We start from the raw sequence: 17,641 nt of genomic DNA, 5'->3' as shown, positions 1-17,641 counted from the left end.
TATTAAGAACCATCTAGTAAAAAAGAAAGCGACTGACTCCTGAGTGATTCAGAGACTTTCAAGCAGCAAACTTGTAATGCTTTACAAGATGAAAGGGAAGCGTATGTGTATGTTCAATACCATCACTTTTACAGAGAAATATGCCATAAAGCTGATACATATGCATGTCCATCAGCTGTCCTTGGTACTCTCTCCCACTTTTTTGACAAGTCAAACAAAGTATCATGTGCTATTTGCTCCATTTTACTATATTTTTTATTTTTAAAATATACCTGTTGTCCTCAAAAACCAGCCTTTTTTTGGATGACTTATGACTGCTCTTTAGAAGGCCAGATCCTGAAGTTGAAACTCAAGTACTTTGGCCACCTAATGAGAAGGAAGGACTCACTGGAGAAGAGCCTAATGCTGGGAAAGATTGAGGGCAATAGAAGAAGGGGAAGACAGAGAATGAGGTGGCTGGATGGAGTCACTGAAGCAACAGGCATGAGCTTAAATAGACTCCAGAAGATGGTAGAGGACAGGAAGGCCTGGAGAAAGTCCAGGGGGTCGCGATGGGTTGGATACAACTTCGCAACTAACAACGAAAAGAGCAGTATTTCTTAAACTTTTTTCTCTCTCTCAAGACTCCTTCCCCCTTTTAAAAATTATGGAGGACCCCAAAAGAGCTTTTGTTTTTAATTTTTTATTAAAAATTAAAATTGATGCATTCGCTACTACTACTGTTTCTCACAATTGTTTGATGGGATTCTAATATTGTATTACTTTTCAACAGAGGCTGGCAAATAAATTTGATTTTGCAGGCCCCTGAGACGACCACACTTTATGAACCACTAACTTAGAGCAATACAGTAGAATATCCTTAGTTAGCCAGCTCTTAGCCCAACTAAGTATTTTAAAGAAAAGGATCTATTATTTATTTATATATGTTGTATACTAATTACCACTACTCAGGTTTTCCACAAAGCAGTTCTATGATGTACAAATTGAGCAACAAGCAAAACATTTAAAAATTTCACTGGGATTTTACATGTATTCTTATTTGTCTGTCTTATTGCTTCTTAAGTGAAAGCATTAGTATCTCCTTGCCAGTATTTCACTGGGGTGTGTGTGTGTGTGTGCAGGAATAACTTGGAATAGGGTGCAAAGGAATGCTGCAGAAATGAAGTATTGACAAAAATCCAGGAAATATTTTCTGGTTCAAGTAATAGTTAAAAAAAACCCCATGAACATCGAAGCGTAAATCAATTAAAATGGAAAACTTAAACATCTTATCCTTTTCTAAGATCACACAATGTAGCATCATCATCATCACCACCACTGCCCATCCAATGAATATCTCAATCTTTGAATTGGGTATTTTCCAACAATTCAGATTTTATCCAAGAGGCCAGGAACCATGGAATTCTTATTCTTACTTGTATTAGGAAAACTTTGATGGAACCATCCTCCAGGTCTGTTGCTGTGACACACACACTCTTCCGGTTTGCTCTTTCTATCACCATCTGAGTCCACAGTTTGGTGTTAAGAATAAGCCTCATGCTTCCTTGATTTCGCATAACTGCAAGCATGAGAAACAGTATCAAAAAGGTAGTCAAGGAAATTAAAACATGTCAGACCTGAAGCAGATTTTTCTTGCAATTTGGAGAATTTCCATTACTCATTCTCATGATGCTGAAGGGCTTCCATTTTTTTCCAAAGGGAGAGAAAAAGATTTTTTGTATGAATCTGGATTTAGCAGCCTCCAAAGTAGTTGCAGAAAATATATCTTCCTTATGTACAGTATATACATATATATCTGCATTGACCAGTCACAGCAATATAGCAATAGCAATAGCACTGAGACTTATTTATAACTCCATAGTGCAGTGGTTCTCAACCTTTTTAATGCCGCGACCCCCAACCGGTCGTAAGTCGAGGACTAAACCGGTCGTAAGTCGAGGACTAAACCGGTCGTAAGTCGAGGACTACCCAACCGGTTGTAAGTCGAGGAGTTTCCCTGCCTGGGAGCGCCGCGCATGCGTGGTTCCGCCCCCTGCGCCGGCCGAGGCGTAGCTGGCAAGCGGCAGAGACAGAGTAGGCCGACCACCAGCTGGCCCAGCTCAAGGGAGGTAAGGCACCCACCGGAAAAGGGGGGGAAAATGGCGGACAGCCTTGCTTGGCAACCCCCGTGAAATGGTCGATTGACCCCAAATGGGGTCGCGACCCATAGGTTGAGAACTGCTGCCATAGTGCTTTACAGCACTCTTTGAGTGGTTTACAATTATTAGTCAAGTTGAAAGGAGGGCAAATGAGTCCTGTTTGGCTGATTCTTTTCTAGCATTGACTCTAAAAACTTGGCAAACCATTTTAATTGTAGAATAAACCTGCAAAACATAATAATCAGTGGTGGGATTCAGAAAGTTCACACCACTTCAGCAGAACCAGTAGCTAATTTTTTGTTGCCCAGACCCAGAATGGACTTCTGGAAGCAGCATCCACACAGAGAACTGGTTGTTCACATATTTGAATTCGACCATTGATAATAATCCAGATCCATGTCAAATGGGTTTAACTATGTTGAGAAGGATTGAGAGATGAAAAACTAATAGTAACAGAATAACAGAACAGAATAACAGAGTTGGAGGTCTTCTAATCCAATTTACTGCTCAAACAGGAAACCCAATATACCATTTCAGACAAATGATTGTTCAATCTACTAAATCTTTTTGTGATATGTTTTTGCAGATGAATTGTATGTGCATATTTTTTTAATAAATGAGTTTATGTGTACATGGGAGACCTCCAGAGAGTATCAAAGTAGGCTGGACTGAGAAGTCAAAGCAAATCGTAAAGAAAAGCAGTGATAATTTTTACCCAGTCTTGACTGAAGCAGTCCATGTTGATTGCTGGAGGTATCGTTTAGTCTCAAACAGCCACTGCCTCTTTCAGTCCAGCATAACAGGGCTTTATTAAATAAAAAAAGCCTGCAGTTGATCTAAGACAGAAGAAAGCATCATCATTATGATTCTTTCTATGACAGCAAATGTTTAAGAACAATGGTCAACTGGCTTCTAGGCTATTTCTATAGTTACTATCAATTTAAAAAGAAAAAGAAAATGACAGCTGAATGATCTAAACTGACTGCTGTGTGTTAACTACGTAGACATTTAAAAAGAAGGGAAGAACAAAATTTCTTATCAGAAATTGAAACAAAATCGCCTCCTCTTTTTAGGGGAAGATGGTTATTAGTGAACTTGCAAAATTCTCTTCTCCTACTTGTCCTTACGGCAATACTAGAAAAATCCTGCTGTAGAAGTAATAATAATAATAATAAAGTTGGAAGGGACCTTGGAGGTCTTCTAGTCCAACCCCCTGCTCAGGCAGGAAACCCTATACCATTTCAGACAAATGGCTGTCCAGTCTCTTCTTAAAAACTTCCAGTGATTTTCATTTTTAAAAAAAAATACATTTCCTTTCTATGAGTATATTTACATAGCAAGCATGAATGATTATCCTAATCCAGTGTGTGAAAAGCAGATTTCAACCTGTGGATCCCTTACTGAATGATAAATTATATCCAGATTGAAGTTCATATACAAATCCAGCTAAGGGTTTCTGCGAGTATCTAGCCTCAGCCTTGTAAAAATCAGTGATTCTGTCTTTCTACTGTCAAAAGGTTGAGAGGGCAGCTCCTTTCTTGCTGTCTCAGACAATTGGTCAATATAAAAGTTGCTCTTTGACAAAAGCTTCCAGCCTGGGCGGTTCTAACTGCTGCACTTGTAGACAACTGGATTAGTTTTATGATTTAGACAACTACAAAAGGATTTACATGGATAATGAAAATATGTTTCCTGAACATTATCTTGCCCAACATTGAAGAAATTGCTTTCATTTCCTACCTGATTTTTCTAACACAACAACACACGTACAAGACAGAAACATGTGAAGATATAATTGGTCTTGTGTAATTTAGGACCCTACATGAGATGGAATGGTTTTGATGCTTTTTGGTGCTCATGGCTGTATTTCCATTTTCTCTGTGGCTAGTTCTGGAATTCAGATGACTAGTAAAATTGATCGTTACAATTAAATAACTTTTGAGGAAGCTGTGTTCAAGAAAAAGAACAGATGACAGATACATTGCATACTAACTACTGGTAGTCCTCAGCTTACAACTACTGTATAACTGAACCCCAAATTTTGGTCATAAGACATTGTGGTTTTTAACTCAAGTCACCATTTGACTGGACTTAATTTTACAACTGTTCTTAAAACAGTCATTAAGCAATTCACTATAGTCATTAAGCAAATCGCACGATCACAAATCTTTACCTAACTTAACCAATGGGCAGGTTTTTTTGGCAGTTTTTGCCAGAAAATAGCAAAAAAGTTGCACAATACGATCATGTGACTGAGGGACGCAGCAATCAATCATAAATGGAAACCAATTGCCAAATGTCCGAAATACAATCATGTCATTATTCCTCATTCAGTAACTGGCTTCAATAAAAAAAAATAATCAGCAGCATGCCTAACTCCCATTGACATATCTTTATAAGAACTGTAAAGCCACCGTGTTAAATCAGTACATCAACAACTGTTCAGAAGGAGATATACCTGCAATACGTTGTGTTCCTCTTCTTCTCCTGTTGTAATTTCTATTTTTTCCAATAAATATCCTTGTGCAGTTTTGCTAGATAGGTAAGCAGCAGCTGATTCTGCTAGCGTTGAACCCTTAGAAAAATGAGGTGCTATTTCATAAGAAAGTAAGGAAAAGAAAATGATGAAATTATGGGAAGAAAGTCTTACAACAGTAATGAATATTATAGATATTAAATACATTCTCTTCAAATTGACTTTGATTCATAATTAGCTATTATTAACATGGAATTAGATACATCTGTGGTGATGAAGCTGATGAGATTGAATGAATTAACTATGTCTGTGCACATAGTGTGTGTGTATATATAAAACACATGCACATACATATTAAAAACAGTACTAAAAATAAAGGAATGATTCCTGGGTATACTCATGACGAGAGATAAAAAACGTGAACACCAGGAAAAGTTTAAAAAACTATAAAAGTTTTAATAAGTTAAAATCCTAGCTTTCGCTGGCCACTGCCGGCATCATCAGAGATCAATCTAGGTCAATGGGAGCGCTTATTTATACATAATCAAGCTGTTTCAGCGCCCAACCCATAGATGCCGTCATGGGGCTCAGTCGGCCAATCGATGTTCCGGTTGCAGTCTCCATATCATTAGCCAGTTTATCCTCGCTACTCCTATCCTCATACACCTTATTGCTCACTTTCCTCCCCCCCCTTTTTTCCGTGTTCCTATGTTAGCTTCATACTCTACCTTGTTAAGAGTGAGTCTATGTTCTATGTTGAATATTCTGGAGACATAGAACATAGACTCACTCTTAACAAGGTAGAGTATGAAGCTAACATAGGAACATGGAAAAAGGGGGGGGAGGAAAGTGAGCAATAAGGTGTATGAGGATAGGAGTAGCGAGGATAAACTGGCTAATGATATGGAGACTGCGACCGGAACATCGATTGGCCGACTGAGCCCCATGATGGCATCCATGGGTTGGGCGCTGAAACAGCTTGATTATGTATAAATAAGCGCTCCCATTGACCTAGATTGATCCCTGATGATGCTGGCAGTGGCCAGCGAAAGCTAGGATTTTAACATTAAAACTTTTATAGTTTTTTAAACTTTTCCTGGTGTTCACGTTTTTTATCTCTCGGCACATACATATATACATATACAGTTCATGCTAAATTATATATCATATCATGTATCATATCTATATAGTATTTACTGATATTTACTATAGTATATAGTAAATCCTTTCAAACTCATCAGCTCCATCACTACAGCTATCAAAACTTGGAAGTGTAATTTTTTTTTCTGCCATTTTGTGGCAAGAAACAAAATAGAAATTTAACATGAGACTTAAAATTGACTTAACTAAAAAATAAAAATAAATATCCAGCTCTGTTCACATAGTTGATCTCTCGGGGGCCTGCTCTATCTTGTATCATTGCACCACTCCAGATGATTGCCTTCATCCTCTAAAAATGGTCACTTGTCTTCATTTGACTTCCAAAAGGTTGCCTTGGAGAGCTAGAGGACACTAACATAGGCTATTTAGTCTAACTCACTGTTTAACCCACCTCTGCTTATTTCAGGAAATTCCCAGAAGCTATCAAAGCTATGAGAAATAAGGTCCTCCATCATGTCTGTAAACTTTTTCAATGCTAATTGCTCTTACCATCTCAAACTTTATCTTAATACTCAACTGCTACAAAGAACCCTCTTAGAGAAACTATTGGTTTCTAAGTCATTATATGGCCATCTCACCTACTCACCAGTCATCAGGTGTTTAACCTGATTTCATATTTGACATTGCTTAAAACTTTGGTTTATGTTGGGGCATGGCTATGGATGACACAGGAACAGAGTATGAACTTAATCCTGGGTAAAGACTGGAAAGAAGGTTGTCTGCAGGGTCCAAATGTTAAAACACTGGGCACAACTATGTGACTGAGGTTCTGGTCACCACAATAAAAAACAGATGCTGAGGACCTAGGAAGAGTACAGAATAGAGCAACAAAGATGATAAGAAATCTGGAGGCTAAATCCTATGAAGTACAATGAAAGAAACTATGTAGGTTTAGATTAACGAAGAGAAGACTGAGGGGAGACATGATAACAGTTTTCCAATACTATGAGGCAGGGGTGTCAAACTGGCAGCCCATGGGCTGGGTGCATCACGCACAGGCCATGCCCACCCCGGCTTCGCAAAGGCAAAAAACATCACGATACATCACAATACATCACGTGATGCTATTGAGTTTGACACCCGTACTATAAGGGCTATCACAGAAAAGAGGATGTTGATTTATTTTCCATTGCATCTGAGGATAGGACAAAAAGGAAACTCATCAGAGGGAGATCCAACTTGGAAATAAGGAGGAATTTCCTATCAGTAAAATCTGTTAAGCTATGGAACAACTGACCTCCCAGAGTTATGGTGCTCCATTGCTGGAGTTTCAAGAAAAGATTGGACAACCCTGTCTGAGAGGGTATGAGCAAAGGGTTGAACTAGAAGACCTCCAAGGTCCCTTTAATCTTTATGAGTCTACGAAGTTCCGTCTACTTTTTTGGTACAGGTTGTGCCTCCAGAACATGACCACACAGTTGCAGATACTATTTTGACCTTTTTGATGTAGCCTGTGAACATCTCTGACTGGAAATAAATGACAAAACATCCTTTGAGGGAGATGGGTAGTTCAGAAATGTGAAAAAATAGAGTGGAATACATCAGGCTGGGAAGAAAAAGTAGTCTGATATGATGTACGACATGCTCCTTTCTGAGCCTGGCTTTGCCTTAAATCAGCCACCCCAATTCTGAAATCTTGTAGATATACAGTATGGCCTAGAACTCCTGTCACCAACTGGGAGAGAGGGAGAGGCATTTTTGCAGGGGATTATGGAAGTGTCAACTAATTCTGGGTGGAGAAGGCTCTGTTTTCAGTGCTTAATACAATAACCATATGCACAATATCATGAAAGAGCAACATCAGTTTTATGCCATTGTTTTCTAAGAAACAGCACCTACTTGCCCACAGGGGTATGGCATGAAAATCTGGGGGACAGAGGGGCTCCTTTTCACTGATATGCTGCCCATCCTTGGACTGCAATTCTGGGGATTTCTCAGGCTTCTAGGAAAATTGGAGAAAGATCTTATTTGAATAAACACAATTAGGTCTGGAAAGATAACAAGATATTATGAGCGGGCATTTAAACATATGAAAGGCATTGTAATATACACATAGGCTTAGGCTAAGCTAAGCTAAGCCTAAGCCTAAGCCTAAGTATGTGAGAGAACTCAGAACTTAAATAATGTCTTAATTATTAGGCTATAATATAATTTATTTGTTTTGGGAACAGAATCTTATGTGAATACATGACTGAGGTTTGTTTAACCTGTTCTTAAGGTTCAGTCTGTTGCATGAACTTAGGCAATAAGTGGCAATCCCATGATCTCTCATAGTGAGAGATGCGTGCATTCATATTCTGTCTTTAATAAAACAACTTAGTATGATTTTGTTTTACAAATATCTTGCTATATTGTATACATTAAGTGGAAATTTTCTTTCAAACATTAAAATTGACCCAGATTTTATCCACAGTAAATAGATTTTGGTGGTCTTTGACTCTAAATTTATTATTTATTTTGCTTATTAGAACAAAACATATCTAATAAAAATGTTTGTGCACAAAATAGATAATGCATACTGCTTTAATACAGAGTCAGGTCTAAAACTACTAAAATCTTGTTATCTTCTAAGCCAAGTATCTGGGATAAAAACAAAAGTTGTCATAATTGGCCCAGTTTAGATGGATGTTCTTTACTACATATACCAAGATCCTAATTAATTTTCCTGATTTATTCAATATTACGGTCTAAAATGCACAGATCAGAAGCAACATGAATTTCTCATTTAATACAGCATAGGATCTTCATGCCTAATTGGGTAAGGGGAAGGTACATGGTTCGAACACAATATTCCTACATTCATAAATCCTCATTTAATTGGAAAATACCATTAAGTAACACATTTATCAGCCCTCTGAAAACAACTGGCTATTCTCATTTATTCACATGCTTACATGGTATCTAGAAATGTGCATATCCCATAATGTATTTGTAGGATGTTGAGAGAAAAAAAAACATTTTAACCATGTTGTATTAGATGAACCTGAATTTGTAATGTGATTACTTTCCAGTTATAAAGTTACCCAATGGATGAATAGTGTCCTATTTCCTGCAGATCTGCTTGTTGGAAATGCTAATTGAATTGCTTTGACTTTTCAGCACCTAATGGGGCTACTGACCACAAGGGGGCAATAGGGTGTACTGTAAATAGAAAAAGTTGTATGCCCCCACCACCCCTTTGTTTTTCTTTAAATTGTAATCTGAAGGCACCTCATTCTGCCTTTTTCCCCACGTTCAGTTGTGTAGAATATTCTTTGATTTTCTCGTGGCGGAATATAGTTGGCTAGATGCTAGATCAGCGATGGCGAACCTTTTAGAGACCAAGTGCCCAAACTGCAACCCAAAACCCACTTATTTATCACAAAGTGCCAGGGCTGCATCAGCATTGTGGTGGCCTCAGAGGCATGGGGTGTGGCCCACTGGATGGGCGTGGCTGCAGTTGTCACGGCAGACTGGGTGAGCGTGGCCGGGGCCCATCCCTCGCCATCTCTGGGGCATCCCCGGGGGGGCCAACGCAGCTTGCTCGCTTACTTCCTGCCCTGTCACTTCCAAACGCCATGTGCTCGCTACTCTGGCGAACTCTGCTGGGGCAACGGCACGCGTGCCCACAGAGAGGGCTCTGAGTGTCGCCTCTGGCACGTGTGCCATAGGTTCGCCACCACTGTGCTAGATTTTGCCAATTAAAATAAACATTACAAATAAACATTATTGCTATTATTAAAAAAAACCCTGCTTCACTAAGAATTGAGGGGCCCTTGATGCTCTCTGAGCTTTTGGTTATTTTTTCACACACTTTTCATTATCAAAACTAGGAAACATCATCGCTGCATTGTGCACTGATGTTGTTACCTAGTTTCGGTAAGGAGACGTCTGCGAGAAAACAATCAAGTTCAGAAAGCCTCAAAGACCCCTCATTTCAATCCTGTGCTACAAATATTCTCCTCTATCAGTACCACTAAGGATTACCCATGTGAGATTCTCATGCTCAGGGATCCTGCAAGCAGCCATAGAACATGTTGAAGATATGATTTGTTTAATAGCAACAGATGTGCAGGAAATAACAGGTGAAATATTTAATGAGCTGAGTTGGGCTATTACCTGCTGATTGGTGCAGCTCAAATGATTATCAGAAGCCTGTACAGCAGGGGTCTCCAACCTTGGCAACTTTAAGTCCACAAGTCTTAAAGTTGCCAAGGTTGGAGGCCCCTGCTATACAGGACCTAATTCCTAAATCTAAATGGCATTATTGGGTCAAGTCTTGTTTAGATAGCATTTTAGGAAAAAATGGCTCTGTATAGCTAGGGAAAGAGGCAAACTCATAATTGATTTTTTAAATTTGATAATTTATTGTCACTAAGACATCATGACATCTTATAAGACATTATGAGATATATATCTGAAATGACTGAAGTGAGAAAAATCTCTTTAACTGTTGTTTCCTGATCATCTAGATTCAAATCTAACAATGGGAAATGCAAATAAATATTCCCTGCAAACTTAAATCCATTAATAAATTCATTGGTATTAAAGCCTTCATTAATACTTACCAAAACTCTTTCTATTATATTTTCTCCAAATACAAAGCTAGAATGCTCACTGTCTGAGAAAGTTCTGTCTTTGGGTAACCGATTGCTTGAATAAATAAAAATATAAATGTGTGTGAGTGTGAGAGAGAGAGAGAAAGACAGACAGACAGACATCACCCATTTCTTTCCCAGGCCTGTTTTTTACCCCATTTCAATCTGCACATTCTATTTTGCAACCCTAGGCTGCCATACATATGTATAATGAGAGCATTTTATTTGATCCTTTACACTGTAAACCTGTTACTACTATGACCTAATTTTGAAAAGAGCAAAGGGACGGTGAAAGAGAGGGAGAGGGAGGGAGGGAGGGAGGGAAGGAAGGAAGCTTCCTTCCTTCGTCATGAAAATGGCTCATGAAATTCTCTCTATAATAATTCTATTAAATATCCACGGCTTGATTTTTGTTCTTGATGGTGACATCCTGCTGAAATTTCCTTGCCTCCACTTCAAAATCTGAAAGTATGCCCCACTTTTCCAGGTGGTAAAAAGGCAATCCCCAAATTATAATTCAGAATAATTGAAAAGTTTGACCAAATGTCTGAATATTTATTTCTCTCACTCATCATTATTTAAATAGATTTCAATTAACTTACTGTGTTGTGCTAGAACTTGAAATCTGTAGTGGGTGAGGAGGCTTTTTGGAAATTCCAATCCATGCATAGGTATCTTTAGACATCTAAAAACAATTCATTAAATCAGATTTGTTTCACTTGAATTTTAAAACATACAGATTGTGATAACCTTCCCATCTGTTTATTCTATCCACCACAGCATTAGCTTCCAGAAGTCAGAGATCTGTAGCATAAGTACACAAATCTGCCTTCTTTACGGGAACTATTTTTCCCAAAAAGAGAAAAAAACAATTTTGTTGGATTTGCCTAACAAATTCAACAAACAAATAAACAAATGTCATCTCAGTCTGCTTAAAAATTTGAACCAAACTTGCCACAAGTATTTTCGTATGGAAAATTTCTATCATAATGGCAATATGGAATATTTCAAAGCTTCCTCTATGGAGAGTCTCAATCATCCAGGTCATGGTTGATCCCAAGGTGCTTTTCAAAAGGCAAGTGGACTTTCTTGGTTTTTTCCTTGAAAACATTTTGCTTCTCATCCAAGAAGCTTCTTCAGTTCTTGAATGAGAAGCAAAACATTTTCAAGGAAAAAATATCAAGAAAGTCCAGCTACCTTTTGAAAAGCACCTTGGGGATATTGCAGAGCTTTCCTGCGTGAATTGGTTTCTTCATGGCTGCAACAATAAGAACACGTACTCTTGATGGCACATTATATTTTACCTGATTGTCTGTTTCATGATTCTCCTCTAAAAGATTTTCAGCAGTTTTCTTTTTTTCTATTCTGTATGTAGTCACTTGTGGCGGCTGCAGTCTGGCAGGCCTTAAAACCTCTCTTTGTCTGTTGCTTGTTGGAAAATCTTGAAAAATAGAGTGGAATTTTAATTCATGCTTTTCTTTCCTGATTCACAATCTTCTTATACGTGGATTTCTTAAAAGTTGCTCTTCCAAGTGAAAAATAGAATTTCATGATTGCTATAGTGCCTGGATATCTCTATTATTCTTCCTCAAGAACTATGGCAGTTAGATTTTCCCTCAGATTTAGCAAATATTTTGCAAATCTCTTTTTTCATGAACCATTTTACACCTTTCTGAAGGTGTAAATATATAGGATAGAAATGATATATCTGCTTAAATCAAGTCTTATGATACACAACTAGATGGATGTTTAAGCACTGAAATTTCATATATCATACATCAGAATCACCTGCCTGCTACACAGTCTATAAGGCTTGCGCGCAAGGACACAGTTCTCAATAAGCTAGTTTTATGACAGATATCCAAAAAGCTATAATTGGAATAGAAAACCAACAGCTGAAAGCTCCAAGATTCAAATCATACCCACAACAGTCCGCAAGGTTGAAACCTTACATCTCTTTCTTCTGATTGTTTATGACAGATCAAGAGCTGGTTATTCCTCTGTAGGAAGAGTGACTGACAGAAGCACTCACCATAGAAACAAAATGTTCCTTCTGATAAAAGTAACATCATTGCATCTCAAGCCTTTTGTACATGTGTTGTGCAGGTAGTCCTATGACTGTAGTTGAGCCCACAATTTTGGTCATAACTCGTGATGGTAATAAACTGGGTCAGCATATGACCATATCTGATTCTATGACCTTTTTTGTGGAAGTTGTAATGCCACAATTGTTAAGGGAAACCCATTGTTGGCTATGAGGCAGATTGTGAGGCAGAGGTAAACCTCAGCTTCTGGCAAAAATGTTGTAAATTACAGTCATGTGGCCACAGGGCTCTGCCAACAGCCATAAATGCAGGCCAGTTGCCAAACATCTAAAATGCATGACTGGTGGAGGGGATGTTGGAACTTCAAATCTGGGTTGTAAATCCTTTTTTTTGGACTACCCCATAACTTTGAACTGTTACTAAATGACTATCGTTAAATCGAGGAGTAACCTATAAGGTCAAACTCATCCAAAAGAGGTAGAATGTTCAGTACACCACAATGGTACAACACTACTGTCATCATCTTGATGAAAAGAGACAGAGCTGTGTCAGTCACTGATTGATATCTGCCAATTTCCCCCAATCTTTTACCTTTTCTATTTCCTTCTCTACCAGCTTTTACTCACCAAATGGGGATAAGATTGTTATATTTAAATAATTCTCCATACCTTGTTCTGTTGCTTTCACATCAATACATTCTTCTAATAGCCCCGAAGTCATGAACACATTGTTCTTCTTTACTATAAAGCAAACATATATCAAAATGTTCAGCGAAATTTGGATTCTTTTTTCCTGGTGTTACATTATAACGAGCTTCATCTTTTCAAGACTTTTCCAAGACTTTCAATGGTTTTGTTTTTTGTTTGTTTTTGGCAAGGATGGTATCCAGTCCACTTAAACTCATCAAAACTCTCTCACAGAGATAATTGATTGAAACGGACCAGCCCGAATGTACAGACCAGCCCTCTTCAAAAAATGTTTTTGGAGCCAGCAAGCTGATGGGGATAACAGCTGATCAGGAAGCTGCAGCCAGCCAGAGAGGATTTGTGATACAATAATTTAATTTATTTTAGCAGGAGTCTAGTACTGATTTTCTGTCAGAACAATCAAGTGACACAAGATTGAAACTAATTTGAATGAGCCTAATTTAAAAAACGCTGTCTCTCAGAAAGAGAGAAAGAGAGGAAGAGAGGGAGGGAGAGAGAGAGGGGGGGGAAGAGAAAAGAAAGGGAGGGAGAGAAAGAAAATCAGAGAGAGAGAGGGAAGAAAGAATGTATACATCTCCATATCAATTTTGTGGATTCACTTTCTAAGTCAACTTTTAACTTACCTGGCTGAGAAGGTGGAAATGTTGGGATGATGATAAAGGATGATGTTCTTGCTTGTTTCTTGGAACATAGAGTTTCTGGAAATGTAAATATTAAGTGGTGTTTTTCCCCCAGTAGCATTTTACATTTCATAATCTTAAGAAAGCGATTTATATTTGAATGCTGACATAGTTATAGTGGTGCCTATCTTTGCTAACAAATGAGACAGATACTCAGTATTTTGTATATTCACATAATTTCCCCTTACTGTCGCTCTGCCATCATTTATTTCAAGCCACATTTTGAAATGGTTAAAAAAAATGGTTAAAAATAAAAGCCTGGCATTCACCCTTAAGTCCACATGAGTTCAGGATGTAACATTTCAAACCAAATTTTGGAAAGCTGTACTTGTCAATGTAAATATAGCGTAAACAAATGGTTAAGAGAGAAGCAATACCTCTATATGACTCTGACTCAGAGGACTGAAAAGAAAAATATGAAGCTCTTGCACGTTTTCTGGATCCACTGGGAACTAAAGACAAAAAAACACCAGAGATGATAATCATATCATGAGACTGGACAACAATTTGTCTGAAATGATATAGGGTTTCCTGCAGGGGGTTGGACTAGAAGACCTCAAAGATATCTTCCAACTCTACTACTACTACTACTACTACTACTACTACTACTACTACTACTACTACTACTACTATTATTGATCATCGCACAGTCAGCCAGATGTTCAGACTGGATTTGGCATTTTTGTCTACCTATCGAGTCCTTCCCAAGGACCTGGGATAGGCAGATGTGGATGTTTGATGGTATTACAGATATCATCACAGGATGGAAGCAGTTCCTAGTAAGGCCGCCTTTTGCAATTGATTAATGGTGAATTTGTCAATAATAATAATAATAATAATAATAATAATAATAATAATAACAACAACAACTATTATTATTACTATTATTACTATAATAATAATAACTATTATTACTATTACTACTACTACTACTACTATTATTATTATTATTATTATTATTATTATTATTATTATTATTATTATATCAAATGGCAGCATCCCCATGGCCCTGTGATCAAAATTCAGGCACTTGGCAACTGCCATGTATTTACCATGGTTGCAGCACCCATGGATCATGTGATCACCATCTGTGACCTTCCCAAACAGCTACGACAAGGATTGGTAGGAAAGCTGGATTCCCTGAACGACTGCATGATTCACTTAATTGCAGCACTGATTTACTTCACCTCTATGGCAACAAAAAGCTCATAAAATCAAGCATGGCTCACTGCCTTGCTTAGCAACAGAAATTTTGGTCCCAAGTGTAGCCGTGAAGTATCATTGGGGATACTGTGGCGGTCCTAAGTGTCAGGACTGGTTGTAAGTCATTTTTTTCAGTACTGTTGTAGCTTTGGACATCCCTAAATGAATAGTTATAAGTTGAAGATTACCTGTATTTGGGTTCTGAAGCCCAACTCTGATGTTCTAACCTACCCCTTCCACAAGTTTGCCTAGAAAGATTTCTGAACAAAAATTGTGATTACCGTTTTCAGTCTTGTGCACTGGATCTTCTGCAGGCCTCTGAACAAAAAAGAAGGATTGGTTAAACCTTAAATGAAAAGTTGTAGATGTCAAATGCTTTAAAAAAAAAAAGATATGGTGGACATTCCAATGTCAGGCTCTTTTTGCCAAGCCTGTCACTAATCTCTTGGCTGAACACAACTAAAACAGTTTCCTAGGCAAGAAACTATTTGTTTATGTAAGTCTAATTATTGCAAAAAAAGAGTGAGGCCAAAGAAAGGAATTAGTTGGTGGCTGTCAGCATAAAGTTGCAAGTGCCGTTTTTAGTGGCTCAAATCCATAGCTTTCTCTTCCTGCTTTTCCATGAATTAATAGTCTTTGCACAACACTTGGTTGTCTTGAAGCCAAGCCTTTGCACAGTGTGGTTGTTGAATGTTTATGTTCTATGTGACTGTCCATATCATTCAAAGTTTTTGAAAGTACACTGGAGATTATCCCAGATTCCCCTGTTCCTTAGATACATGGGCTTCAGGTCCCCTAATTCCTAGTTTGTAAGGCTAGGCTGGAAGTTAAATTCCTACACATCTGGACGGCACCTCCTGCAGAAGAGAATTCCACCATGTTTGGATGAAATCGTATCTTCTCCTCTTGATCCCAAAAGAACAACACCACACACACAAAACAAACTTCATTAATCTTATTGCTAATTTACATAATAGTAATTATGAATATGTGTTTTCCATTCATACCAGAATTCAGTGAAAACTTTCTTCTGAAGAATGGGATACTGACTTAGTGTGACGTGAACTGGAAGGAACTCAATTCAGACGTTATTCTGAATGCAATTAAAGAAGAAAGAGCAATAAAGTGCCTTCATGCTTATGCAGAATAACATCAGGGGGGAAAATCTATGTACATATAAACATGTATCTAAATAGGAGATCACATTAATCTATGTTTTCCCAATCACACAACCATAAATAGTTTGTATGTGTACAGATGATTCGCTAGGATATAAAGGGGTTTATGTCAACTAGTATTTCTTTTTCTGGAGATACTGTTTCTATGCAGACATTCAATTAAACTGGCAATCCCACTTCATCCATCAGGTCGATCCACGTACGCTGAGTAAATTATCTTAAACAAATGCCAGAAGGATGGGAGGAGTTTCACGTCTTACCTTGCAAGGTCGTTCTTTCTTGAAGACAAACATGGGCTGCGCAATCACTGAACTGTCTGAAAGTAGAACAAAAAGTCCCAACATGAAACCATAGGCAAACAAGACCATCTTACTCTGTAGACCTATTTGTTGACTACAGGTTTCTATTTTTTTTTTCTCTTGAAAAAACAACTATTTGATCTTCAAAATCATATTGTTTTCAAATCTGCAAGTCACCTTTTCTATTTAGGGATGCAGATATAGCAATAGCAATAGCACTTAGACTTATATACTGCTTCACAGTGCTTTACAGCCCTCTCTAAGCAGTTTACAGAGTCAACATATTCAGTGGTGGGATTCAAATATGTGAACAACCGGTTCTCTGTGTGGATGCCGCTTCCGGAAGTCCATTCTGGGCCTGGGCAACAAAAAATTAGCTACCGTTTCTGCTGAAGTGGTGTGAACCAGCTGAATCCCACCACTGAACATATTACCTCCAATAATCTGGGGCCTCGTTTTAAGGCCTCGGAAGGATGGAAGGCAGTCAACCCCGAGCAGGTGAGGATTGAACCCCTGGCAGCCAGCAGAATTAGCCTGCAATATTGCACTCTAACCATTGTGCCGCCAGTGTAGAATTTTCCAAATAATTCAGATGATGTTTACAAAAATCCATATGTGATTCAGCTACAGGCTTCTAACTTGAGAAAATATGCAAACAGAATTCCGCTATGCTCTTGAACCTGAGAATGTAGTTATTGGTACTTTTATGTTTGCAGGGTTGAGGCATTAAGCGGAGACACATTGTGTAAGCAAGCTTCCTTTATTACTCTCTTCTTACAACCAACAACAACCAAAACGGCACGCAGGCCTTTTATAATGTCCCAGACCCGGACAATGTCAACCAATGATTGCAGAGGCTGTTTCCCGCCTTGTGCATGTGCGCAAGGCTGGAGACAGCCAGTCTGGTCCCAGGCAGCTTTGGGTCTGCCCAGGACCCTTTGCAACATTTCTTTTTTTTTTTCTTTTTTTTTTCCAAAGAAATTTTATTTTTTTTCCATCATAAAAAACAATCATAACATAAGTAAACACAATAACAAGTAAAAAAACCCCACCCACCCCCCAGACTTCCCAAACCTAATCCCAGGATAATATTCATATAAAAGTAAGCAAATACTAATATCTCTAACTCCACAAAATATCTTAATCTACATGAAAAGATAGAAAGAGTAAACAACTA

The 17,641-nt window shown here is 38.1% G+C and overlaps 1 protein-coding gene across 1 annotated transcript in view; it reads right to left on the bottom strand.

Annotated features, from left to right (window-relative positions):
* Nucleotides 1–17,641, bottom strand: part of RANBP3L (RAN binding protein 3 like) — a gene marked incomplete at its 3' end in the record, with an annotated part of 32,709 nt that overhangs the window by 1,165 nt on the left and 13,903 nt on the right. The window contains exons 2-13 of the mRNA XM_029284328.1: nt 16,426–16,481; nt 15,269–15,305; nt 14,162–14,236; nt 13,728–13,802; nt 13,066–13,137; nt 11,657–11,793; nt 10,955–11,037; nt 10,323–10,407; nt 7,615–7,717; nt 4,597–4,730; nt 2,854–2,974; nt 1,416–1,558 (exon numbers count right to left, since the gene is read on the bottom strand). Of these exons, the coding sequence (XP_029140161.1) occupies nt 1,416–1,558; nt 2,854–2,974; nt 4,597–4,730; nt 7,615–7,717; nt 10,323–10,407; nt 10,955–11,037; nt 11,657–11,793; nt 13,066–13,137; nt 13,728–13,802; nt 14,162–14,236; nt 15,269–15,305; nt 16,426–16,481 (1,121 nt within the window). The remainder of the gene's footprint in view (nt 1–1,415; nt 1,559–2,853; nt 2,975–4,596; nt 4,731–7,614; nt 7,718–10,322; nt 10,408–10,954; nt 11,038–11,656; nt 11,794–13,065; nt 13,138–13,727; nt 13,803–14,161; nt 14,237–15,268; nt 15,306–16,425; nt 16,482–17,641) is intronic.

Source organism: Protobothrops mucrosquamatus, unplaced genomic scaffold (assembly GCF_001527695.2).
Source record: "Protobothrops mucrosquamatus isolate PMUCROS unplaced genomic scaffold, P.Mucros_1.0 scaffold533, whole genome shotgun sequence".
NCBI classification, from domain to species: domain Eukaryota; kingdom Metazoa; phylum Chordata; class Lepidosauria; order Squamata; family Viperidae; genus Protobothrops; species Protobothrops mucrosquamatus.
The sequence above is the reverse complement of the archived record's forward strand: the minus strand, read 5'-3'. Positions and strand labels throughout refer to the sequence as shown.